Source organism: Bos indicus, chromosome 23 (assembly GCF_029378745.1).
Source record: "Bos indicus isolate NIAB-ARS_2022 breed Sahiwal x Tharparkar chromosome 23, NIAB-ARS_B.indTharparkar_mat_pri_1.0, whole genome shotgun sequence".
NCBI classification, from domain to species: Eukaryota; Metazoa; Chordata; class Mammalia; order Artiodactyla; family Bovidae; genus Bos; species Bos indicus.
Window position 1 is genome coordinate 10,446,485 of NC_091782.1, and position 26,467 is coordinate 10,472,951.

Below are 26,467 nucleotides of genomic sequence, written 5' to 3' on the forward strand. Positions count from 1 at the left end.
AGGGAGGCCTGGTGTGCTGCGGTTCATGGGGTCGCAAAGAGTCGGACACGACTGAGTGACTGAACTGAACTGAACTGAACTGAAAATCTGTTAAGGTTCACTCTTTGTATTGTACAATTCTGTGAGTTTTGACAAATACATAGTGTTATGCATCCACCATTACAGTATCATAGTTTCACTGACCTAAAAATGGTCTATATTTCCTCCGTTCATCCTTTCTGGAAACCTCCTAAACCCCTGGCAACTGCTCTTTCTACTGTCTCTAGTTTAATGGAACATCATATAGTTGGAGTCATACAGTATGTAGCCTTTTCAGATAGTTTTCTTTCATTTGGTAATACATGTTTAAGGTTCCTCCATGTCTTTTTTTGTCTTGTTAGCTCATTTCCTCTTGTTGCAGAATAATATTTTATCTGGATATACCACAGTTTATTCATTCACCTACTAAAGGTTATCTTGATTGGTTCCAAGTTTTGGCAGTTATGAGTAAAGCTGCTATAGACATTCACATGCAGGTGTTGTGTGGACATCAGTTTTCAGCTCATGAGTAAATTCCTAGGACTGTTTACTGGATCACGTGGTAAATTACCTATAGTCAGCTTTGAAGGAAGCTGCCAAGTGAGATTTCAAACTGGCTGTTTTCACTTTGTGTGTCTACCAACAGTGAGTCTCATTGCTCCATGTGCTTGCCAGCACTTGGTGTTGTGTTTTGGATTTTAGCCATTCTAATAGGTCCATACTTGTGTTTCATTGTTGTTTATTTTATTATTTTATTTTATTTACTTAGAACAGAGAAAGGTTTATTCCACGGGCCCCTCGAGGAGAATGGGCCGATCGTGCATGAAAGACATGAACTCCTCGTTGTAGTTTTAATATGCACTTCCCTAATGACATATGATGTCAAGCAACTTTTCATATGCTTCTTTGTTGTCTGTAAATCTTTGGTAAGGTGTCTGTTCAGATCTTTTGCTGGTTTGTAAATTGTTGACTTTTTGTTTTGTTTCGTTTTTAATGTTACTTATTTGGCCGCACCGGTCTTAGTTGCAGCACTCAGTCTCTTCCCTGGTCTTTAGTTGCAACATGTGGGATCCAGTTCCCTGACTAGGGATTGAACTCTAGCCCCCTGCATTGGGAGTGTGGAATCTTAGCCAATATTCCAGCAGAAAAGTCCATCTTTCTTTGTTTTTAAATTGAGATATAATTGATATTCAATACTGTATTCGTTTTATATGTACACACGATAATTCAATGTTTGTATACATTGTGAAATGATCACTGCAGTGAGTTTTGAGGAACCTCTGTGCTGTTTTCCATGTGGCTGCATCAGTCTCCATTCTCACCAGCAGTACACAAGGGTTCCCTTTTCACTGCATCCTTGCCAGCGTTTGATTTTTTGTCTTGTTGGTAATAACCATTCTGACAGATATGAGGTGGTATCTCATTGTGGTTTTGATTTGCATTTCCCTCATGATTCGTAATTTGAGCATCTTTCCATTTGTCTGTTGGTGTGTATGTCTTCTTTGGAAAAAATGTCTGTTCAGAGCAAATGTCTCTTTTTTTGGTCTACGGCACCCCTCGGCACCCCCTACACCCCCCCACCCCAGCCCCCCAGTGAAAGTGCATCGTCTTAGCCCCTGGACCACCAGGAAAGTCTGTTTATTTTTAAATTGGATTGCTTGGGGTTTTTTGCTATTGAGTTTTAAAATAGCTTTCAGTGTACGGGATCTTTCACTTCCTTGGTTAAATTTATTCCTAGATATTTTATTCTTTTTGATGGAATTATAAATGGGATTGTTTTCTTAATTTCTCTTTCTGATAGTTTGTTATTAGTGTATAGTATTAATTTTGGCCTCATGGGATGAATTAGGAAGTGTTCCTGCTGGTTCTGTTTTCTGAAGTAGATTGCAGAGAATTGGTTTCTTTTCTTCAGTGTGTGCTAGAGTTCACCAGTGTGACCATTTGGGCTGGGTGCTTTGTGTTTTGTATGGTTATTAATTATTGATTCAGTTTCTTTAATAAACATGGGCCCATTCAGATGCACTATTTCTTCCTGTGTGAATTTTGGTAGAAATTAGTTCATGTAACTTTCCAAATTTGTGGGCGTAAAGTTGTTCATAATATTGTTTTATCCTTTTAAAGTCCATGGGATTTGTAGTGATGGCCCCTCTTTCATTTTTAGTAGTAGTAATTTGTATCTTCTCTTTCTCTTTTTCTTGGTTAGCTCAGCTAGACATTTATTAATTGTGTTGATGTTTCCAAAGAACCAGCTTAGAGTGTGGTATTTTTAGTTCATATTACAGTTTAGAGCCATATTAGTCTTGGCTTTGAGTCAGTAATTGCTAAGCATGTGTGTGCACCAAGGCATATGTATTAGGACTGTCAACACAGAGATAGTGTCAGAAATTTTTGGAGTCCATAGACTTTCTAAGGCTTTCATTATTAACAGAGTGGTTATATGAAATGTTTAAATCTATCAAACTGTTGATTTTGGTAGGTAGTAAATAGCCTTCTTTCATTTCACTTTCTTTGGTATGGTTTTGGTCACTACCTCTGGTACACTGTTATGAGCCTCCGTCTATAGTTCTTCAGGTACTCTGTCTACCAGATTTAGCCCTTGAATCTATTCGTTACCTCCACTATATAATCATAAGGGATTTGAATGACCTAGTGGTTTTCCCTACTTTCTTCTCTTTAAACCTAAAGTTTGCAATACGAAGCTAATGATCAGAGCCGCAGTCTTCTCTGGTCTTGTTGTTGCTGACTGTGTTGAACTTCTCCATCTTCAGCTGCAAAGAATATAATCAGTCTGATTTCATTATTGACCATATGGTGATGTCCATGTGTAGAGTCATCTCTTGTGTTGTTGGAAGAGGGTGTTTGCCATGACCAGTGTGTTCTCTTGACAAAACTCTGTTAGCCTTTGCTTCATTTTGTGCACCAAGGTCAAACTTGACTATTACTCCAGGTATCTCTTGACTTTTTACTTTTGCATTCCAGTCCCCTATGATGAAAAGGACATCTTTTTTGGGTGTCAGTTCTAGAAAGTTCTTGTAGATCTTCATAGAATTGGTCAACTTCAGCTTCAAGGAAATTTGAGAGATCAAGGGAACATTTCATGCAAGAATGGGCACAATAAAGGACAGAAATGGTAAGGACCTAACAGAGGCAGAAGAGGTTAAGAGGTGACAAGAACACAGAAGAACTATACGAAAAAGGTCTTAATGACCCGAATAACCACGATAGTGTGGCCACTCACCTAGAGCCAGACATCCTGGAGTATGAAGTCAGGTGGGCCTTAGGAAGAAGCATTGCTATGAACAAAGCTACTGAAGGTGATGGAGTTCCAGCTGAACTATTTAAAATCCTAAAAGATGATGCTGTGAAGGTGCTACACTCAGTGTATTAGCAAATTTGGAAAGCTCAGCAGTGCTTTCAACAGGACTGAAAAAGGTCTGTTTTCATTCCAATTTCAAAGAAGGGCAATGCCAAAGAATGTTCAAACTAGCATACAGTTGCCCTCATCTCACATACTAGTTAGGTTATGTTCATCCTTTAAGCTAGGCTTTAGCAGTACATGAACAGAGAACTTCCAGATGTAAAAGCTGGGTTTAGACAAAGCAGAGGAACCAGAGATCAAATTGCCAACATCTGCTAGATCATAGAGAAAGCAAGAGAAGTCCAGAAAAACATCTTTCTGCTTCATTGACTACACTAAAGTCTTTGTGTGGATCACAGCAAATTGTGGAAAATTCTTAAAGAAATGGAAATATCAGACCACCTTACATATCTCCTGAAAAATCTGTGTATAAGTCAAGAAGCAACAGAACTGGACATGAAACAACAGACTGGTTCAAAATTGGAAATGGGGTACGTCAAGGCTGTATATTGTCACCCTGCTTGTTTAACTTATATGCAGAGTACATCATGAGAAATGCCAAGCTGGATGAATCACAAACTGAAATCCATTTTGCTGGGAGAAATATCAGCAACCTCAGATATGCAGATGACACCACTCTAATGGCAGAAAGTGAAGAGGAACTAAAGAACTTCTTGATGAAGGTGAAAGAGGAGACTGAAAAAACCGGCTTAAAACTCAGCATTCAAAAAATGAAGATCATGGTATCCAGTCCCATCACATCATGACAAATGGGGAAAAAGTGGGAGCAGTGACACTTTATTTCTTGGGCTCCAAAATCACCATCAATGGTGACTGCAGCCATAAAATTAAAAGACACTCCTTGGAAGAAAAGCTATGACAGCATATTAAACCTAGACAGCTAAAACCTAGACAGCATATTAATAAGTAGAGACATCACTTTGCTGACAAAGGTCGGTGTAGTCAAAGCCATGGTTTTTCCAGTAGTCATGTATGGATGTGACAGTTGGAGCATAAGGAAGGCCAAGCACCCAAGAATTAATGCTTTTGAACTGTGGTTTTGGAGAAGACTGTTGAGAGTCCCTTGGACAGCAAGATCAAACCAGTCAATACTAAAGGAAATCAGTCCTGAATATTCATTGAAAGGACTGATGTTGAAGCTGAAGCTCCAATACTTTGGCCACCTGATGCGAAGAGCGGGGTGGAAAAGACCCAGATGCAGGGAACGATTGAAGGCAAAAGGACAAGAGGGTGGCAGAGGATGAGATGGCTGGATGGCATCACTGACTCAATGGTCATGAGTTTGAGCAAGCTCCGGGAGATGGTTAAGGACAGGGAAGCCTGGTGTGTTGCAGTCCATGGGGTCACAAGGAGTTGGACACAACAACTCAACAACAGCAGCAAAATAGAGTGACATGGATTTAAGGGTCAGGCAGAACGAGGCCACATGCTGGCTGCTCGTGCTCCCTGAGTGTCCTTGGGCAAGTGGCTTCACCTCTCTCTTCAGCTTCATCTCTCTGAGCATGTGAAAGTTCTTATTTTACTATATAGTATGAAAAGTAGAGCGGATACATTTTAGGTGTCTAGCACAATAGTTCGTTCATAGCAGACTCTCTGTGTAGCTGCTGTACTAAAAGACAACACCTGTTAGACTCAGTGAAGACTTCTTGGACTTCTTCACTTTCTTGGCCATCAGCAGGTGATATGACTTTCCTCTTGTTCTTTGATATATGAAGCTGCATTTCTTCCCATATGGAGGTTTAGTTGTTGTAATTGGCTGCCTCTTGACTTAGGTACATTTAAAATTCGAGAAGCAAAAAGCTATTCGTGGGAAAGCCTTCCAGTCTCAGAAAATGTTTTCTTTGTAACCTTCATGCTCAAGTCTCATATTCCTCAGTTGGTAAATGCTACACGTAGCATGGCTTTGCTTTTTTAGCCAGGTGTTTGCCAACATTCTTAGTCATCCAAAATGAGTGCTTATTTTTGGATTGACTCCAAGGACAGGATACTGAGTGCCTTTTGGGAATGCTAGAAAAGGAATTTGGCAAATAGAGCAGATTTGGGAGGCTGATTAAATACAGACCTCAGTAGAGTCCCTGGGACAGGCTCTGGAATTAAACATTACAAATAGGGACAAAGAAAGGGAGAAAACCTGGACTTAGTAAACCAACTTCCTGTTGTTGTGTGTGTTTTTAATTTTCCAAAGTAATATGCCTTGTTCATCTATTTTCACTAATGGAAGTGGCTATAATGCTACTAAATTATGGAAAAATAACTTTAAAATTTAGTTTAAGCAAAAAAGCTTAAGGCAGCAAACTGTATTATTTTCAGAAATAAATGCCATATCTCTTTCAAAAACAGGATGTAATTGTTATAAAGGAAATAATCAGCTTACAGAAGTCACCTTGGCTACACAGAACTAAAGCAAAGAAGAGATTCTTAATACAGTGATTCTGAGAGGGGGGTGGTAGATTGTATCATAGCTCTCTTGGTTCAGAGTAAATGATGATATTTGACTCAGAAGTCTGTTGCTGTAGACTCACTCCTGAAGAGGTTGGGATGCTGCATTTTGGAAAGAGTATGTTTGATTTTGTCAATAGAGAGACTTAAGGCAGTGAAGATCTTTTGGGAGGTTATTTCGGGCATAAGGCAGTGACTTTGGAAATGAAGAAAGTGAAAGTGTTAGTCTCAGTTGTGTCCTACCCTTTGCGACCCGCTAGCCCTCCTCCAGGCTCCTCTGTCCGTGGAATTCTCCAGGGAACCATTCCCTTTTCCAGGGCATCTTCCTGATCCAGGATCAAATCTGGGTCTCCTGCATTGTAGGTGGATTCTTTACCATCTGAGCCGTCAGGGAATTCCTTGGAAATGGGGAGATGGGGATGAATTGGTAAGCTGGTTTAGAAGGTAGGCTCTCTGGGATTTGGTAACCCTCTGTTGGCTCTTTCATCTCCCTCATCTCAGCATCACCTAAACCAGCAGCACGTTACCGTTTTGTACATTTCCAATAATGTCTTCTAAAGTCCCCCAGCCTTTGAAATCACTGACCTATTTGGTACCCTCCCCTGGGGACTGGTACTGCAGTTGTTTGGCAAGCTTATTCATAGCCTCTGTGATTGAAGAGCTCCATTCAGAAGCAAATGGGAATAATTGATTTTCATCCTCCAGAGACTGGAAAAATCAAAGACCACAGGAGGTTTTTTAAAAAGGAGGCCAAACCCAGAAATAAATTTACTCCAGAACCCCATCTTAAAAGAACTCTTTTAAGTAAGAATCTTATAACTGGAAGCCCATCTATCCGGAATAGATCTGGCTTCACTTAAAAAAGAAAAAGTGGTATACGTGTGTGTGTGTGTTTTTTTTTTTTGTATGTGTGTTGTTAAAGAAAAAGTTGTTCTTACACTTGTAAAGCAGTAAGGAAAACTTTGAGACTACTGTAGTAGGAGTATTGCCTTAGGGGAGAGAGGCTCGTCTTCAGATACAGCAAGGAGCATTTTTGGCAAAAAGGATGAATGAGTCAGTGGATGGAAAATTATTCAGAGGAGACATCAAGGGTAGGGGGATTCTTGCTAAACTGACCCAACAGGATTCTTGCTAAAGGCAGATGAAGGACTTCTTAGACATCAAAGAGGAGGGATGGGGAAATTCATCAGGTATCAAGGGTGGGAGAACTCTTGATAAACTTACTTAACAGAATTCTTGCTAAAACTGGGCTGGGTAAGTCAAAGATAGGATGGGAACCAAAATCAAGGCCTAGTTGAAAAGAATGTTCAGAGGAACCATAATAAAGTTTGGTCAAGGAGAGAGTCTATGTGTGTGTGTGTGTGTGTGTGTGTGTGTGTGTGTGATTACAAAAGTAGTTCAGGCCTCACCCCTAGAACCAATCAGTCTTAACACTTTGGTAGATAGCCTTCCATATGGTAGTGCAGGCGTAGAAAAATGCACTGTTCTTACTGCAGTGACATCATACGCCGCATACTGTTATGCAGGTGCGTTTCCCACTTCATATATCTTACAGATTTTTTCATGTCAGCACATATACACTGGTCTCATTCTTTAGAATGTTTTGCTTCACTTTAGATATTGATGCCAAACTATATTTTAGATTCCGGTGTACAATTTTTTTTTCACATGCATTATCCTGTGTATTCCATAAGATAGTTCTCATAAGATAGGGTAGGGGTGGGACAAGTGACATCTCTGTTTTACATAAAGTTTAGATGATCTTCAGCTGATCCAACATGTCAGGTCCAGGATTCACTCATATGGGTAAGTTGCTTGTGTGAAAAAGAATTTAGACCTTTGACATTCAGCCTACAAATTAGGAACATTCAGAACACTGTTTCGGTTGTGGTGCTTGGTACATTTAGGAAATATTTGTGGTGTATGTAGGACCTAGAATCTGATAATAAATTTCATTTGAGGTATACATTAGATGTACACTTTTGCATTATTTCTATATTGAAATTTTTTGGTCATTTTAATTTCCTCGAAACAACAAAATAATCATCTTGAATATTTTAATATTAAATGAATTCAGTCAGCTTGTAGCTGACGATGCTTTTAATAGTTACCTCTAAGTAACAAGGTTTGTCAGGTAATTGGATTCCTGGAAATGTTAATGGGAGTCTTTTGGTTAACTACCTCTAATCATTTCCCTCTGGGATCTGGTTCCTATCTAGGATATAGTGCCTCTCTCAAGACTCTTTATTGGTTTCCTATACCCCCAGAGAGAAAAAAACGAGTAAGGCAGAATGAATGAGGATCAGGCAACGTAAAGCTGGGCGGAAATGAAAGTGTATGAACTGTGGGGAGTTTGTCTTACTCAGGAATGAGAAAAACAGCCAAGAGAGTGGTTTTCAAGAGGTTGTATATGGCACAGCCTTACGATTTTAGGGGTAAACCCAGTGTCACCCCTTCCAGGTCTGGGGCAGTGGGTAAATGACTCACCCCATACTGCCAGTTTCCTCGGGTTCGTTATATGGTTCTGATAGGGAGTAAATAGTGAGTTATTTAATTCACTGAAAGTATGCTTGGCTCATAGTGAACATTTAATACTGCCTGTTACTTTCAGGCCTTTTATACTCAAAATTTCAAGAGAAGGGTCTCAAAATCTGAATGGAGTAAAGTGACCATATAATTTATTGTCCAGGCCAGGATGCTGTTAATTATTATGCTGGGACAACAGATATAAGCCAGAATTTATGACTTGCCTGAGTTGGAGAAATCTTTGCTCCCAAAAGTGACGGACAAAGGCATCTTGCCTTCCTACCCAGCTCAGTTCAGCCTGTGGACTTTGACAAGCCAAGGAACAAACCGTTTTTAAAAGTTTTTCTGTGTACACACGCACACATTCTTCTCCCCTCACCCCCCATACTCACACTAAACAATAGAAGGAACATTGCTTTTTCTTCCTGAGTAGCATGTTACCTTACAGTAATATGAACTGCACATATTTAGAGGTATTTGTGTAGTATTTTTTACTCAAGAAATAACTAGGTAGAGGATATGAGTTCTTGGAAATAGTTTCCTTGATCTAAAGTAATTTACCATCTCTGTCTTGGAAGAGGTGGGCCCCTCCTGCCTTTATGTGTAGATTTCTCTTACGCCTGGAGCTCCCCATGTGCCTGGTTCGGGGCTTTCTTGGCAGTGAGGATACGGTGGTAAACATAACATACTCCGATCTGCCCAGAAGTTGCTTGGGGTCTAGTAAGAAAGGCAGTCAGATAGGGACAAGCATAGAGCTCTGAACTGAGCTCACTGTCATCAAGGCAGAGTACAAGGAGCTCTCTAAGTAGCTCATGAAGAATCCTGCCTGGCTGAGGGAAAAAAGGAGGAGTTCCTGAGAGCTTTGCTCGGTGCTGCAGAGGCGCTGAAGAGGCAGGATGGACTGGGGGCTTGGGGAGGAAGGAGGTGGGGGCATGGCCTTCTGAGAAGCGTTTGCCCTTAAGGGGTCACCTTGGCTGCAGTGTGATCACGTACCTGTCTCCCTGGTTGCAAAGCCTTTTCATCCTTTTTTCTTGAGAACTGATGCCATTCATCCTGGTGGTCCCTGTGTTCCCTTAGCATCTGCACAGTTCTTTTATAGCATGAACTACATTGCATTATGGGCTTCCGTCATAGCTCAGTTGGTAAAGAATCCGCCTGCAATGCAGGAGACCCTGGTTCAATTCCTGGGTCAGGAAGATCTGCTGGAGAAGGGCTAGGCTACCCACTCCAGTATTCTTAGGCTTCCATCGTGGCTCAGCTGGTAAAGAATCTTCCTGCAATGCGGGAGACCTGGATTTGATCCCTGGGTTGTGAAGATCCCCTGGAGAAGGGAAAGGCTTACCCACTTCAGTATTCTGGCCTGGAGAATTCCATGGACTGTATAGTCCATGGAGTTGCAAAGAGTTGGAGACGACTGAGTGACTTTCACTTTCGCTTTAACATTGCATTACAATTTTTTGTTTCTGTGCCTTTGAGGCTCTTTAGGGCAGTGGCTTGGTCTTGTTTATTATAAGGAACCTAGAATAGCACAGCAGCTTTCCCCTTCTTTCCCCCTCCCCACAAATATTTGCATGTTTCCTGTGTGCTTGTTGCTTGGGAATGGGGCACAGTCTCTACTGTCATAGAGGATGCAGTGTGGCAGGAATCAGGATTTTGAACTCCGGAGACCATTCTCATGCAGTTCAGCACTTCTGTGCCTTTCTTGCAATTGTGAAACAGAAATGGAATGCTTAAGTGTTAAGAAGCCAGGCTAAAGTAAACTGAATCAAATAAAAATTAAGGGCCCCCAAAGTAATTGCATAAACGGTAAGGGAAATATGGCTTGTAAAAAAGTGATTATACTTGCATTATTCCTCATGACTTCCTCGTGGTCAGAGCGGAACGCTCCCACAGTGATGCTCACGTCCACAGCCATGCAGAGACTCTGTGCTTCCTCCTGCCTCCATTCCCATTCCCCCTTCTGGGTACAGTGACTGAACCTCGCAGTTACTGGAGTGAATGTATAAGGTTTCTCACAGCCCTTGCTCTCCGGAAACTTGCCCGTGTGTGTGTGGTGTGGTGTGGCTTGTGCGCAGTTAACTCACTAGAAACAGGAGATTGTTGTCCTTGGCAGGAGAGGGGAGAGCTCCTTGCTGGCGTTGTGGAACAAGAAGAACATCCTTTTTGTGATGTTTGTGAGTTGTATCACCTGTAAGTTTAAAATGGGGCATTGCCTTTCCTCTGTGTTTGTCTCTCGCAAGGGAATAAACCCTTCAAAGTCACTGCCTTTCATCACACATTTGAAACACCAAACCCATGGCCACAAAAGCCAAGGTGACCAGAAATACACATTTCACGCTGACAAGGACTTGTTCACCCTGGCGTGTGGTGCCAGAATCGTTTCTGTACCAACCTCAACAGGGGGCCATTTCTGCCCACTTGAGTTCTTTTTTGGGAAAGCAGCCACTTCCAGCTCTTGGCTCTGAATTTCAGGTGTTTCCTCTGTATTTTTGATTACTATGCTTTTGCTGCTTTCTTGATTTTAAAATTTTAGAATTTTTATCTGTCTCTGTTAAGGAAGAGCAGGGTTTAGCTTTCTTTCACTTGCTAGGTCCGCTGCCTCCCCCTTCATCCTTCAGATGTACGACAATTTTTAGTTAATCAGTATCTAATGTTTATATTATTACGGCTATTAGTATTATTCACCTGCCAAACCAATTAGTATACTACAATCCTCTCTCTCTCTCCTTTTTCTTGTATTACCTGTCTTGGTGGTTTTCTGAGTTTCCTATATCTAGCTCAGTTTTTTTTTTTTTTTTTTTTTAGTAAGATCTAGTAGGCATTTATAAAACATTCCATATAACTCTGGCAGAATACATATTATTTTTTTCAATTGCCTGTAGAACATATACCAAGATAGACCATATGCTAAGCTACATAAGACAAAAGTTGGTATCTGTTTTCTGATCACAGTGGAATCAAACTAGAAATCAGTAACATTAGACAACAGGAAAATCTCCAAATGCTTAGAATCTAAACAACACACTTCTAAATAATCCATGAGTTAAGAAGTCTCAGGGAAATTAAAAAAATAACTGAACTAAATGAAAATGCTATCAAACTGTGTGGGATGCAGCCAAGGCAGGGCTGAGAGGGAATTTTTTTAAAATTTCTTATTTTTATATTGGGGTATAGCCGCTTAACACTGTTTTGATGATTTCCGGTGAACAGCGAAGGCATTCAGCCATACTTATCCAGCTCACTCTTTTTTTTTTTTTTGGCCGGGAGAAATATCAACAACTTTATTTATTTATTTATTTATCTTTTTTTTTTTAATTTAATTTCATTTAACTTTACAATATTGTATTGGTTTTGCCATATATCAAAATGAATCTGCTACAGGTATACATGTGTTCCCCATCCTGAACCCTCCTTCCTCCTCCCTCCCCAGCTCACTCTTAACTCCTAAACTACAGCCGTAGATTTTGAATCCCTGAATACTCTTTTCCAAGTCCCAGGCAGACACGTCAGTTGATCTCGTCAGTTTCGTGTTCTCCTGCATCCCCAAAGCCCCGCGTCCGCCAGGGCGGCTGGGGGTTCTTGAGGCTCACTCCACTCCGTGCTTTATTCCCTTTGCCTTTTTTTTGTTGTTGTTCGGTTTCCTGGATGCACGTCTTCCTCTTTTTTGACTTGCTCATTTATTTGGTAGAGCACATCCTCCAGTCACTTCCTGATAAAAGGGTGTGTGGGAGGTAAAATTTAAGACTCTGCATGTCTAAAAATATCTTTATTCTCTTTTTATACTTGACTGATTTTTGGTCTGCTATAGAATTCTAGGTTGGAAATCATTTCACTTTTGAATTTTGAAAGTACTGCTTTTTTGTCTTATAGCTTCCAGAAATGAAAGCCGTAAGACTTTGTGAAAATCTTGAAATAATTGAAAATTTGATGCACTCAATCCTTTGTATGCAAACAATTTTTTCTCTCTGGAAAATATATTGTCTTTATCCCATGTGTTTAGAAATTTCATTGTGCCATGAGGGGAATGGGTCTTTCTAAAAATTATTCTTTGTATTGAATTTAGGATGGACTATTTAAACTGGAAGTTCACATTCTTCAGTTCTAGGAAAATTTCTTAAGTTATTTCTTTGATAATTTTCTCCTCTTTCTTTTCTCTGGAACTTTTGGTTCTCTAATTTTCTTATCTTTTCTCTGGAATTTCCCCATCTCTTCTTTTGGTTCCACGTTCTGCAAGGTTTACACAGCTTTATCATCAAGCTCTTTGTTTATATTTATATTTCTACCATCATGTGTTTAATTTCCAAAAGCTTTACACTGATGTAGTTTTTTCTAATCCTGTTCTTGTGTGATAATAGGTTTCTTCGGTTGAGGTTTTATTTGGTTTCTTATTTGTGCTCCTTTGAGTCACTTTATTTTGTTCTGTATTCTGTCTTTTCGTGTTTGCTTTCCTCAGATGTATCAGGATCCTTGGTTGTCATTTTTGTTTAAGCTTCCTCGTGGCTCAGATGGTAAAGAATCTGCCTGCGATGAAGGAGACTTGGGTTTGATCCCTGGGTTGGGAAGGACCCCTGGAGAAGGGCACAGCAACCCACTCCAGTGTTCTTGCCTGGAGAATCCCATGGACAGAGGAGCCTGGTGGGCTACAGTCCATGCATCACAAAGAGTTGGACACAACTGAGCATCCGAGCACTCCTGCCTGGGTGCAGGAATGAGAGTCTTCTGGCTGCCCTGGATGTGACTGGGGACTTGGTGGCCTGTCGCTGCCTTGTATAGAATTCGTATTGGGTCCTCGTTTCCAGCTCCTCCTCATGCCTGGGCTCCTGTGCCACCAGGGGCCTCTAATCCCCGAGCCTTCCCTGATCAGTTGGCCTCTCCTTCTCTGGCTGCAGGGATTCTTTCTTTCAGCTTTGCTAATTTCTCTACTTTTCATCTTCTAAAAACACCGCCATTTTATGTTCACTGTTATTTTTCTCCTATTCTTTTTGTTTTTACCCTCATTTTAATGAGGATTGAGCAGAAATAAAAATACACATTCAGTGTTTCCCAGTTAACTAAAATTGTTTTGGGTTTTTTTGTATGATTGTTTCATGTCTGCGAGTTTTGTCTTTCTCCAGAGATCACCGGCTTCTCTTACAATGAAAGTGGCTTCCCTTTTCTCTCTCCTTTCAACAGTTCAGTATGTGAAAAGCATTTTAGTAAGGATGTGTCAAATTCATTTGAGTGAGATGAAGTTTTTGTAAAATTAGACGGACTTTGGACAGTGTTTCCTTGTGTTGGAAAACCTCAGTCCTTTCTGAGGTTTAGAGATAAGTTTGCCTCTGTAAGGATGACCAAAAGAGGGAAACAGCGAACGCCTTTGGCAGAAAAAGGCTGATGAGACAAACTCCTGTTTAGACCATAATGATTTAATGAGGACCTGATGGAGAGCTGCCGAGAGCCTCTCTTCCCCCCTCAAGTTCATTGCCATTGCTTCCTCTTCAAAGAACCGGTGATGGAGCAGGCCCTGTCCTGCCTTTGTGCTCAGAGTCTGACTTCCTGAGAACTAATGCAGGAGGAGATGCATCATGGTCCAAGTTGTTTTGTCTCAACAGTCAAGGTCGAGAGCCTGAATAAACTGGAAGGAACACGCATTAGAAGTCAGACATGGGATTTTCTTTCCATTCCACATTAATTAGCTGTATGACAATCAGTAAGGCATTTGGATTTCAGTTTTCTTACCTATGAGATGGAAATAATGTGCTGATACTTTGCTACACCATAATGTGGTTGTAAGGGTTGAACAAGGGCATGTCAGCATTTGAGTGTTGTCATTTAAACTAGTCATGTAACCACAGCATTTCACACCATCATGTGCTGTGCTGTGCCTGGTCTCTCGGTCGTGTCTGGCTCTTTGCGATCCCGTGAACTGTAGCCCACCAGGCTGCTCTGTCCATGGGGATTCTCCAGGCAAGAACACTGGAGTAGGTTGCTGTGCCCTCCTGCAGAGGATCTTCCCGACCCAGGGATCGAACCCAGGTCTCCCACACTGCGCACAGATTCTTTTCATCTGAGCCACTAGGTAAGCCCAAGAATAGTGGAGTGGGTAGCCTAGACCATCATGTCTACCTACTGATTGACTAGACATCTACACGTGGGAGTCAAATTCATTTCAGCCTCAACTAAACCCAAAACAAAACTCCCTGTGCCTGCCCCCCAGCACACACTGTCACAGTCACAAAGCAAATCAACACTACTTTTCCTCCTTAATTTACTGTCTCATTAGCCACCCCTCTCCCCATTTAGTCACCAGATCCTGTCTTTTCTATTGAATCTTCTTTTTTCTCCATCTGCCCTGCCACGCCCTTTGTTCAGGTCCTCACTTCATGCCCAAATCACTAACTTGGAAGTTAGTCTGGTCTCCATCATTTCTGTAAATGCTTAGCATAATGATTTTTCCCCAATTGAGACATATTTCAGACCATCACAACAGTATGGTAAATAACAGATTTATTAGGTTCCCATCTAGGTTACTTCCCAGCTGTCAACAGAAAGATTTTTCTAAAATACACATCTAATCATTCCCTGCTTGAAACTTTGCAGTGGCACATAGGAGCCTTCATGGCTTGGCTCTGCCTACCTGTCCATCCACGCATTCACTATCATGCTCCAGCCACTCAAAATAATTGGTAATTGCATTTGCCCCAGTTTGCTGGGACTACTAAGGAGACCTTGAATTTGAGTTTCCTCTTTTTTTTTTTTTTACTATAGTTGCTTTAAAATTCTGTGTTAGTTTCTACTGTACAGCAAAGTGAATCAGTTGTGTGTGTGTGTGTGTGTGTGTGTGTGTGTGTCCCCTCTTTTGGACTTCCTTTCCATTTAGATCACCACAGAGCATTGAATAGAGTACCTGATGGCTGTTTCCTCTTTGCTGCTTCTGCCTGGCTGATTGTCTAAGCTTTAAAGGCTCAGCTCAAATGTCTTCCTTTTCTGCAGGGCCTCCCTTATTCCCATTTCCCCATCAGCTACACTTTGCATACTTTCCAGAATGTCACGCACTGTGTTGTCATTTGTTTACTTGTGTGACTTCCTCACTCTCCTCTAGGGTGGAGACTATGTAGCACTCTGGCCTGTGCCAGATGGGGCCTGAACATATATGCAGTTGAACTGGATTGGACCCTGCCTGCCCGTTGAGATACCATTACTTCTCTCTGTAAAGTAAGCAGTTAGGTGACTGGACCACATGAAGCAGGCTTGCTGCTAGCTAAGAGCCACTGAACGGGGCACCATTTGATCCTGATCCCACAGAGCAGTCACAGGTGAAGGTGGTCTGGCCACTTTGGTTTCAACTTACAGTTTTTCTATCTCTGTTTTATGTAAAAACATCTCAAATGCAGTATTTTTACATGTCCCATCAAGAGATTGTGGCCATTTCTAATGGATATGAGGAAGCAGGTTTGTCATGTTTCATGGAGATCATGTCACACTGGGGTCGCAGGTTCCGTTCAGTTCAGTCGCTCAGTCGTGTCCGACTCTTTGCGACCCCATGAATCGCAGCACGCCAGGCCTCCCTGTCCATCACCAACTCCCGGAGTTCACTCAGATTCACGTCCATCGAGTCAGTGAAGCCATCTAGCCATCTCATCCTCTGTCGTCCCCTTCTCCTCCTGCCCCCAATCCCTCCCAGCATCAGAGTCTTTTCCAGTGAGTCAACTCATCGCATGAGGTGGCCAAAGTACTAGAGTTTCAGCTTTAGCATCATTCCTTCCAAAGAAATTCCAGGGCTGATCTCCTTCAGAATGGACTGATTGGATCTCCTTGCAGTCCAAGGGACTCTCAAGAGTCTTCTCCGACACCACAGTTCAAAAGCATCAATTCTTCAGCTCTCAGCTTTCTTCACAGTCCAACTCTCACATCCATAGATGACCACTGGAAAAACCATAGCCTTGACTAGACGAACCTTTGTTGGCAAAGTAATGTCTCTGCTTTTGAATATGCTATCTAGGTTGGTCATAACTTTTCTTCCAAGGAGTAAGCGTCTTAATTTCATGGCTGCAGTCACCATCTGCAGTGATTTTGGAGCCCAAAAAAATAAAGTCTGACACTGTTTCCACTGTTTCCCCATCTATTTCCCATGAAGTGATGGGACCAGATGCCATGATCTTCGTTTTCTGAATGTTGAGCTTTAAGCCAACTTTTTCACTCTCCACTTTCACTTTCATCAAGAGGCTTTTTAGTTCTCTTCACTTTCTGCCGTAACGGTCGCAGGTTAGGAAAAACCAAATGTTAGAAGTTGCAAACTGGTGGCCCTTGGGCAGTTCTTGTACACTGCTGTGCTCTCAGAAACATGAAGGATTCCCTTAAAGGGCTTAAAATATGTAGCATGGAAGCACAGCATAAGGGTTTTCCCTGTGGTTTAAGGTCAAGTCTGATGAATGCTGTGGTGAGAGTGCACTGGGTGTTTAGGACTCTCCTGCACCGTTTTTAGGTTTTGTTCTTGTTTTTCCCTTGGTTCTCATAGTGCACTGTGTCCTGCTCTTGTCTGTTAGTGAGTGGCCCTTTGGTACTGCTTTAGAAAAACCTCATAGAACAGCTGCGGTAGCGAGGAAGACCTAGATTGTAAATAGCTCTTTTCTTGGGCTTCCAAAAAGGAAGAAACTTGGGTGGAGGGGGATGTTACTACCATCCTGTCTGAAGCTAAGACTCCAAACAGAGAGCTGACAGTTCTCCATTTTCATTTAGGTTTTATTTAATATATTCCCCATTCCTTCAAATTTCTAGATAGGCATTTAGAGGAAATGCTTAGAGAAAAAGGAGGGGTAAAGGTCTTACCAAGTTGGGAAAGCTGCAGCTTCTTGCAGGAAATTCCTTATCTCTCTGCCTTGTCTTTTCTCATTGTTTTGAGATAGTTTTACTGCTGGAATGGGCTATCCAGACTTAACCACCTCTAAACCAGAGACGTGGAGGGAAAAGTTAGAAAATGACAGAGGAATTGCTCAGTTCTGCCTTGTCATTAAAAGCAAGGGCCATTTAAGTGTCAGGGGTTTTTGTTTTGTTTTTCGGGTTTTTTTGGCTGCACTGGGTCTTTGTTTCAGGGTGTGGACGGTGCATGGGCTTAGTTGCCTCCGTGGCATGTGGAATCTTAGTTCCCTGACCAGGGATTGAACCCACATCCCCTGTGTTGGAAGGCGGATTCTTAACCATTGTACCACCAGGGAGGTCCCTAAACATTAGTGTTAAGGTTACTTTGGGACCTGAATTGAGAAAGTTGAAAAGGTAGCAGCTTGCTAATCTGATACTAGGAGCCAACAGATCTGATGTCCCAGCTGCTCTAACCTGTGTGAGGATTTCCTCTTTCCCAGCTCCTCTTATTTATTCCAGTCGCCTTGCTATTGTGTGCAGCGTTGTGTGACTACATCTTCACTTCATCTTGCCGTCCGCTTAGATCACAAGTCCCTGTTGGCCAAAGACCAAGAATGCCTTAAAGGAGAGTTTTGGATCAGCCACTGATTTGGCTTATAATTTGGGGCAAATAATTTGTTTCTGGATTTCAGTGTCACCTATTTTGTAATAGAAAAATGATGATGTTTTGTTTTGTGGGGCAAATTGACTCTAAATATGAAAAGTCTACCTCCTAAATTTTCTAGATCTGTTTCACTTTCCAACATTCTATTCATTGTCAGGCATCGGTTTATAATTTTTGGTTTAGGAAATGAGTTGTAAATGTGACATAGATAATTGCTTTTAGCTCTGTTTGAAAGATGCTACAGGAATCCAAGCTTAATGGAGGATGAGGACCCCAGGAAGTCCCTCAAGTTCCTGACCTTGTCACGAGTTTCCTTAACTGACAATGAACAAATAACTTAGCTATCAGAGTACACATGTCCTCTCTTTTCACTTAAAATTTATCTTGAGCTATTAAGCCAAATACCTATATACTTATAAAAGTGACTCATTTACATATACAACCATTTATTGTTACTATTTTGATTTTCTGCTCTTCTTTTCTCTGTACGTGGCTTCCTTCCCATCATTTAAAAATATTATAAAAACACCACTACGTGAATGCCTTCTCATCACTGTGTTCTGAATAGTGTGGCAGAATGTAGGGAAGAACCTGGAAGTCCTCCTCACACGCTACAGTGCCTCCCCACCCTGCCTCCTCTCCCAGAGGCAGACGGCCGTGCTCGGCGAGCGCTCTCTGCATTGCCATCCGTGGGGGGGGGTGTGTGCGTGTCTCTCTCTCTGTCTGTGTAAAACGAGGCCTCGTCTTTTATATATTATACAATGACTTGGCGAGCGCTCTCTGCATTGCCATCCGTGGGGGGGTGTGTGTGCGTGTCTCTCTCTGTCTGTGTAAAATGAGGCCTCGTCTTTTATATATTATACAGTGACTTGGTGAGCACTCTCTGCATTGCCATCTGTGGGTGTGTGTGTGTGTGTCTCTCTCTCTGTCTGTGTAAAATGAGGCCTCGTCTTTTATATATTATACAATGACTTGATGAGCGCTCTCTGCATTGCCGTCTGTGGGTGTGTGTGTGTGTGTCTCTCTCTCTGTCTGTGTAAAATGAGGCCTCGTCTTTTATATATTATACAATGACTTGATGAGCGCTCTCTGCATTGCCGTCTGTGGGTGTGTGTGTGTGTGTCTCTCTGTCTGTGTAAAATGAGGCCTTGTCTTTTATATATTATACAATGATTTGGTGAGCACTCTCTGCATGGCCATCCGTGGGTGGGTGGGTGGGTGTGTGTCTGTGTCTGTGTAAAATGAGGCCTTGTCTTTTATATATTATGCAATGACTTGGCGAGCACTCTCTGCATTGCCATCCATGGGTGTGTGTGCGTGTGTGTCTGTGTCTGTGTAAAATGAGGCCTCGTCTTTTATATATTATACAGTGACTTGGTGAGCACTCTCTGCATTGCCATCCGTGGGTGTGTGTGCGTGTGTGTCTGTGTCTGTGTAAAATGAGGCCTCCTCTTTTATATATTATACAGTGACTTTTTTTTCCACTTCACAGTAACACAGTGCATCTTACAAAATCTTTCCTTGTCAGGACACATAGTCCAACTTGTTTTCTTGTCTTTCCTTTGTTGTTGTTAACTGTTAAGTAATAATTTATTTTGTGGGTGTACCTGGTGTTTAACTGCCCATCCATAGGTGGTCATTAAGTGTGTAGTTCTTACTCTGCAGTGAAGCATCCTGTACAAGGGTGTGTGTCTGTGCACGTGTACGAGTGTTTCTGTTGGATAGCTGCCTGGAAGTGGAGATGCGGGCCCAGAGTGAATGCCTATTTTTGGTTTTGGTGGATGCTGCCAAATTGTATTCCTGGAGGAATTCACCAGTTTAAACTCATACCAGTTGAATTTAAGACTTTGTTTCCCTGATCTTCACAAGCGTTTTATAATGTCATTATTTTTGTCAGGCTGATAGGCAAAAAGAAGTATGTGATTATTTTAGTTTGCATTCTTCTACATTGCGTTTCTGTAGATCTAGGCTTTCTGATTTCTGCCTTTTAGGAATCCCTCAGTGTTGCCAGTTGCTTGATAACATTTTTTTTTTTCCCCCTTGGGTTGAATCTATCAGTTATCTGTGGAATAGGGTAGAAATTGTTTCACTTCACACAACTTTAGATAGGAGATGGAGTGAGCTTGTGTACCCAATCCACTATCCTGATAAATCTCTCATATATATTTTTCCTCTATAGTATTTACAGTGTTGTTTCTTCTTTTCTCCTTAGCATTATATTGTATTCTCTGTTCTTACTAGATAGCAGTATAAATGGTACTTAATTCTATATGTCTACACCTTAATTATTATTTCTCTATTGATGGACTTTTGGACTGTTTCTAATATTTTATTGTTATAAATAATGCTGCTTCCAACATCTGCGTGTCAAGTCTCTGTGCCCAGATGGTTTTACTGGTGATTCTTTATCATTTTAGTGCTCTATGTCAGTGATTCCTGGATATAGAAATAGGTAGATAGCTGCCCAGGTGATCTGTGACTTAAATCTAACACTGATATACCCAATAATGAGAGCACAAAAATCAAAAACTTTAGACCAGCCTCACTTAGGAATGCAGATGTGAAAATCCTAATCCTGAGTAAAATGCTCTCAAGTAAAATTCATTGACATGACCCTAATGGATAAGTGGCAAATAAGGTTTATTTCAGGAATGAAAGAATGACTCAGTATTAAGGAAGCTATTGATAACATTTTAGTTGGTTCATTGTGAAAAACTATGATTTTATCCATAGAGGTAAAAGCATTTAAACAGTATTTCTAATACATTTTTAAAAGGAAGAAAAAAAATAAGATACTTCCTTTACATGTTATGGAGTGTCTACCTCAGGTCAACTGTCAACAGCATTAGAGGCGTTCTCATCAAAAGCAAGGACAAAACAAGGCTGCCCTCTGCTACTTAATGTTAGAAGTTCTGGCCAGTGTAGCAAGGTATGAAACAGGGGTCATAATTAAGACTTCAGGGATTAAATGAGGTGACATTTCAACCTTCTTAGTGTGGTATTTTTGATTCAAATAAGGTGCTCATTCCAGTACTCTTGCCTGGAAAATCCCATGGACGGAGGAGCCTGGTAGGCTGCAGTCCATGGGGGTCGCCAAGAGTCAGACACAACTGAGCGACGTCACTTTCACTTTTCACTTTCATGCATTGGAAAAGGAATTGGCAACCCACTCCAGTGTTCTTGCCTGGAGAATCTCAGGGTCGGGGGAGCCTGGTGGGCTGCCGTCTATGGGGTCGCACAGAGTCGGACACAACTGAAGCGACTTAGCAGTAGCAGCAAGGTGCTCATTGTAGATTCTGTTGTTATTCTTTTTATTACCAATAAGACATATTCACAAAGGAAAGGCAAAATTGTCCGTTGCATCTTAACACATGTATCTGGGTGCTTTTATGAACATGGGTTCTTTGATTTTGGTCCTTGTGGTCGAATGATCCTGATAATCTGTCTGGTCTATGCTGAGGTCTCTCCAGCCTTCAGTCACCAGCCTTAGAGGTGAGTGCCCATACCTATAACTGACAAGTGGTTTCATTCAGTGTTATTTTTGATGACCTTTCAAAGAGCATTTCTTACAAGCCTGACAGTTTTCAGAGGCACAAGTCCCAGACTGAGTGAATAAAGAAGTTACCAGTGAGGAGAAGGACACAGGAAAACAAGCTCTGGAATGATGACAGTGCTGTCCTGGCACTTGACCCCTTACAGGAAGCTGCTGGTGTGCCCTCAGCGCCGTGTGCTCCTGCAGTGGGGCACATGCCACGTGCTCCTGCAGCGGGGCACACGCCGTGTGTTTCTGCAGCGGGGCATGCGCCACGTGCTCCTGCAGTGGGGAACACGCCGTGTGTTTCTGCAGCGGGGCACACGCCGTGTGTTTCTGCAGCGGGGCATGCGACACGTGCTCCTGCAGTGGGGCACGCGCCGTGTGTTTCTGCAGCGGGGCACACGCCGCGTGCTCCTGCAGTGGGGAACACGCCGTGTGTTTCTGCAGCGGGGCATACGCTGTGTGTTTCTGTGGGCATGGCTGCCGTCCTGTGTCAGGAGTCATATGGAAGTGACCTGTTGGGTTAAACACCACGCTGGATTTTTCCCAAAGGTTTGGTTTGTGACTTCAGTCTTTCTTTTTCCTTGTAGCATTTGGAGAGGGCCAAATGTGAACTGTGTTGACAGCACTGGGTACACACCTCTGCACCATGCTGCTTTGAATGGCCATAAGTAAGTATTAATGTGCTATGTTCCTGCCCCACTCTTCAAAACTCAGGCCTCAGGTTGTCTTTTTTTCTTTTTTTCCTTCCTTTAAAGATGTACTAAGCAGGGATGCTGAAAAACAGAGGAAAACTAAATTTAGTCTGTCCAGAATTCTTGAGTCTCTGTTTAGTGTATACTTTAAACCTCGTTTCCTAACCCTTGCTCCAAAATAACGTTAAAAGCTTCTTTTCCCCTCTGAAATGGATCAGCGCCACACAGTGATCTGAATATGACGCTCACATTCGGGGATGCTAGATCGTAATGCGGCTGGATAATCTACCAGGTGACCAGCCTCTTTATAAGCTGAAAAGAAATCGAGTGGTCGGGAGAATCTTTCTGTTTATCTTTCTGCTTGACACTCTTTCCTCATAAAAGTAGCCTTGTACACAACAAGAACCATTCTTGAGGGGAAAATACACCAATAATATGGCCTATTTAATTCTCTTAAGTACAGAGAAGTTCTTCGGATTTGTTATGTGGGATTTGTGTGGAAGCTTTTCTGGAGGTGTGCTCTGGCGGCCTGAGGCAGGCCCTGCCCTTCAGTGAAGGGGACCGGGCAGGCCCAGGGCAGAGGCAGGCCCCGCGGGGGAGTGCAGGCGCAGTGGGTAGATTTGCTGGAAGATGGAAACCGAAAACCGGAGTGTAGCAAAAGAGAGGGCGCCGGCGAGAGTTTGAGGCCTAATATGAGAGAAGATAAGCTGTAGCAGTTTAGTTTTTAGAAAAAACAGTTTATTGGGACCGTTTAGACTTTTCTGAGCAGGGAGCCGAGCCTTGCCACCTTGTGGTATTCTCTATCACTTTGGCAGTACTTGGCCCAGCCTAAGTGTCCACTGGGCTTCCCTGGTGGCTCAGGAGTAAAGATTCCTCCTGCCAATGCAGGAGACTTGGATTCGATCCCGGAATCGGAAACATCCCCTAGAGGAGGAAATGGCAACCCACTCCACTATTCTTGCCTGGGAAATCCCCTGGACAGAGAAGCCTCAGTGGCTACAGTCCATAGAGTCACAAAAGAGTCAGACATTGCTTAGTGACTAAACAATGACAACAACAAAATGACTCCAGTATGCTTTTCTAAGGTGAAGTAAAAGTCGCTCAGTTCTGACCAACTCTTTGCGACCCCATGGACTATACAGTATATGAAATTCTCCAGGTCAGAATACTGGAGTGGGTAGCCATGCCCTTCTCCAGGGGATCTTCCCAACCCAGGAATCAAACCGGGGTCTCCTGCATTGCAGGTGGATTCTTTATCAGCTGAGCTATCAGGGAAGGCCCTAAAATATGTTGAATGTGATTATTTTCTGTAGTGCGGTCTTTTCTGTAACCATCTTAAACAAAGCTAACAGATAATCTGTAGAGACTTCCTCCCCCTTAAATAGTGGGGTGAAAGTGAAAGTGAAGTCGCTCACTCGTGTCCAACTCTTTGGGACCCCATGGACTGTAGCCTATCAGGCTCCTCCATCCATGGGATTTTCCAGGCAAGAGTGCTGGAGTGGATTGCCATTTCCTTCTCAAGGGGACCTTCCCGACCCAGGAATCGAACCCGGGTCTCCCGCATTGTAGACAGACGCTTTACCGTCTGAGCCACCAGGGAAGCCAAATAGTGGGGTAGCCAGAGTTAAAGTGGATCTTGGACTTAAATGACTGTAGCTTGTTAGCCAAGTTCACCTCCATATTCTGTTTTTATTTACAGTGGGGATTTTCTTGGACCTCATGTGCATGGGGATAATTATACATTTTTATCTGCTTAATTAGTGGTGTCACCAAGAAGGAAGCCAAGTCCTCCTTCCTGGATGTACCAAGTGACGCCATGCGTGTCTTCTGCTTGCAGAAGTGTCTGTTTACGTTTGCAACCACTCTGAGTCGCTCTGCCCATCTTATTTCCAGCTCCCACTTCACCAAATGCTTTGAATAATGTGGTGAATCATGATATTTGTTTTGTGTACTACTTTTATGTAAGTTCTGTCCCTGAATGCTGTTTCAACATCACAAACAAGGAAACCAGACTTTTTCAAGATAATGGAAAATAAATGGATTATCTAGAAAATAGCTAAACCAGGAGGTGAAGAGACAGTTGGGGTGTGGTTCAAGATGACTCAGCCGCTTGTCAACAGCTGTTCAAGTAGTCAGGGAATTAAAAGGAAGAATCAGGTGATAAGCTCAGGTAGAGATGGGAGCCAGGTGAGCTCCTCTCTGTGAATGGGCTTCCTGCTACACAGACATGCAGAGCTGCTGATAGGAAAGACTTGTGGGTTCTGCAACTCACAGTCGATTTTTGCCTTTTAGGGATGTGGTCGAGGTTCTTCTGAGGAACGACGCGCTGACCAACGTGGCTGACTCTAAAGGCTGTTATCCGCTGCACTTGGCAGCCTGGAAAGGAGACGCCCAGATAGTGCGATTGCTCATCCATCAAGGGCCCTCACACACCAAAGTCAATGAACAGGTTGGAAGGAAGGGACGCTTTCTCCACACAGCTCCAGCCAGACCTTGGCAGCCACCTCAGGCCCACAGCTCAGATCTAAGGGAACCAGCTCTTCCCTGGCCTAAGAGTAATTCCCCTCTTCCCAATGCCACTCTTTTTAGTGAATCAGAGAGACCTTGTACCATGAAGGGTGTATTTCCTATGCAGATTTGGAATAGTACTGTAACAGCACAAGGCTGGAAATAATGCACATCCTGCACACTTGCCCAGGGCTCATTTTAAACTGGGTTCCTGCCATCAACATGGCAGTGCAGCTTGAGCTGCTAAACAAAACACTCCAGCGCGTGTCAGGACTGTGGAGACCATGTTGTTTTGTGTGTATCAGAACTCTCAGAAGTGGAGGCATGCATTGCTGTTAGCTGAAAAACGAAGACATTTAAGTGGAGGCCAGAGGTGACACAGCGGAATGAAGATCATTTCAGTGATGTCCTCTAATGTTCACTTAAGACTGACCATTCTTAAATTAACACGTGATGCAGTATTATTAACCAAAGTACAGATTTTGTTCATTTTCACAAAGTTTTATGCTAGTGTCCATTATTTGTCTTCATACCTTATTCAAGAGTCCATAGTGTATTTCGTTACATGAAGTAGCTTCGGCTGCCGGCAACAAATGCTGGTAGATTTTCTTTTCATTCTTATTCTGTTAAAAATATTTTCTAATTTTCCTTGTTATGGCATCTTAGATAAACCCATCATTTAAAAGTGGACATTTAATTTCCAAATACATGGGGGTTTTTAAGTAAAAAAAAAAAACAACAAAAAAAACACATTCTTTGACAAAGCAGAGTATTCTTAAAAAATAAAAAAGGCAGCTTTTGAGCAGAAACCCCATACACTGGCCATGGATTCAGGTGCCCTTAGACTGTACCTCCTCTTCTTTATATGTAGTCCTTTGGGAAAGTTATATTTGAATTATGAAGTTCTAGACCAGCCTTTCATGAAGTGTAACTCCCTACAGTTTGGGTCTGAGATGGTGTCGATTTGCGAGGAGATGGGCCCTCTCTCTATGACGAGCCATTCTCCTCTTTCTCTCTCTGCTCTGAGCTGAAGTAGGTGCTTGAATGAGAGAGATCCTGCCCGTTCTCAATAAATTTAGGATTCTTTTCCTAATGACGTTGATGAGAGGAGGTTGTTCAGTGGCCTCTGGGATTAGATCAGGCTTATTCCTCAAAAAAACCAGGAAACCATTCTTGAAGTCCCTCCGGCAGCAGGACCATGTGCATTCTCAGTGAGCTGTTCAGAGCAGAGCGGGCTCTGGAGTCACCGAGAGGTTCGAGAAGACTGCTGTGGTGCTCCCAGCCCTCTCCATTTGGAGAAAGAGAGTGTGTGTAGCTGTTCATCAGCTTCCCTTCCCCCTGCAGGCTGTATTTTCTGGATAGGTGAGCAACAGACATTCCAGATTGTGGATGAGGATGTTTGCTTTATAACATTAGGAAGGAAAATCATCTCTTTAAGCCTGCCTCTTACCTAAATGCAGTTTTACTCCTCCTAGCTAACATGGTGGTGATTGCTCTTACCTGGGGGAAATATTTTAAAGAGGTTTGCTATTAACCAATATCCCTCAAAGTTGAAAAATCACACACTAAAGTCCTCTTAAATGAAGAAATTTTCAGCCACCATTCCTAATCCTGTCTCTGCTCACTTTTGCCTTGGAGCACAGCTGCTTGGGTTTTTGAGCCTCTGGAGTGTGCTAGCTTGTCCTGCTCACAGCCACCTCCCGCCTGGAGTGTCTGTTGATAGGTGGCACCCCGGCCCCGTGCTTTGCATATCTGGCAGGCAGGTGGGTGGGGCAGGGGCTGGGCACAACCTCTGCAAGAGCTGGAAGAAACTAATGTACCTAGGCAGTGGTTACAAGTACTTCACTGGTTTATTAAAAACCATT

General features: G+C 42.5%; 1 protein-coding gene across 4 annotated transcripts in view; it reads left to right on the forward strand.

Annotated features, from left to right (window-relative positions):
* The window catches only part of ANKS1A (ankyrin repeat and sterile alpha motif domain containing 1A), a 169,326-nt gene that overhangs the window by 47,935 nt on the left and 94,924 nt on the right, over positions 1 to 26,467 (forward strand). For 3 of the 4 annotated variants that reach the window (XM_019985677.2, XM_019985676.2, XM_019985678.2), the window contains exons 2-3: positions 21,990 to 22,070; positions 24,387 to 24,543. In XM_019985677.2, coding sequence (XP_019841236.2) covers positions 21,990 to 22,070; positions 24,387 to 24,543 — 238 coding nt within the window. Of the gene's footprint in view, positions 1 to 21,989; positions 22,071 to 24,386; positions 24,544 to 26,467 lie in introns of those variants that run through there. The other variant, XM_070777397.1, reaches the window with a different exon arrangement.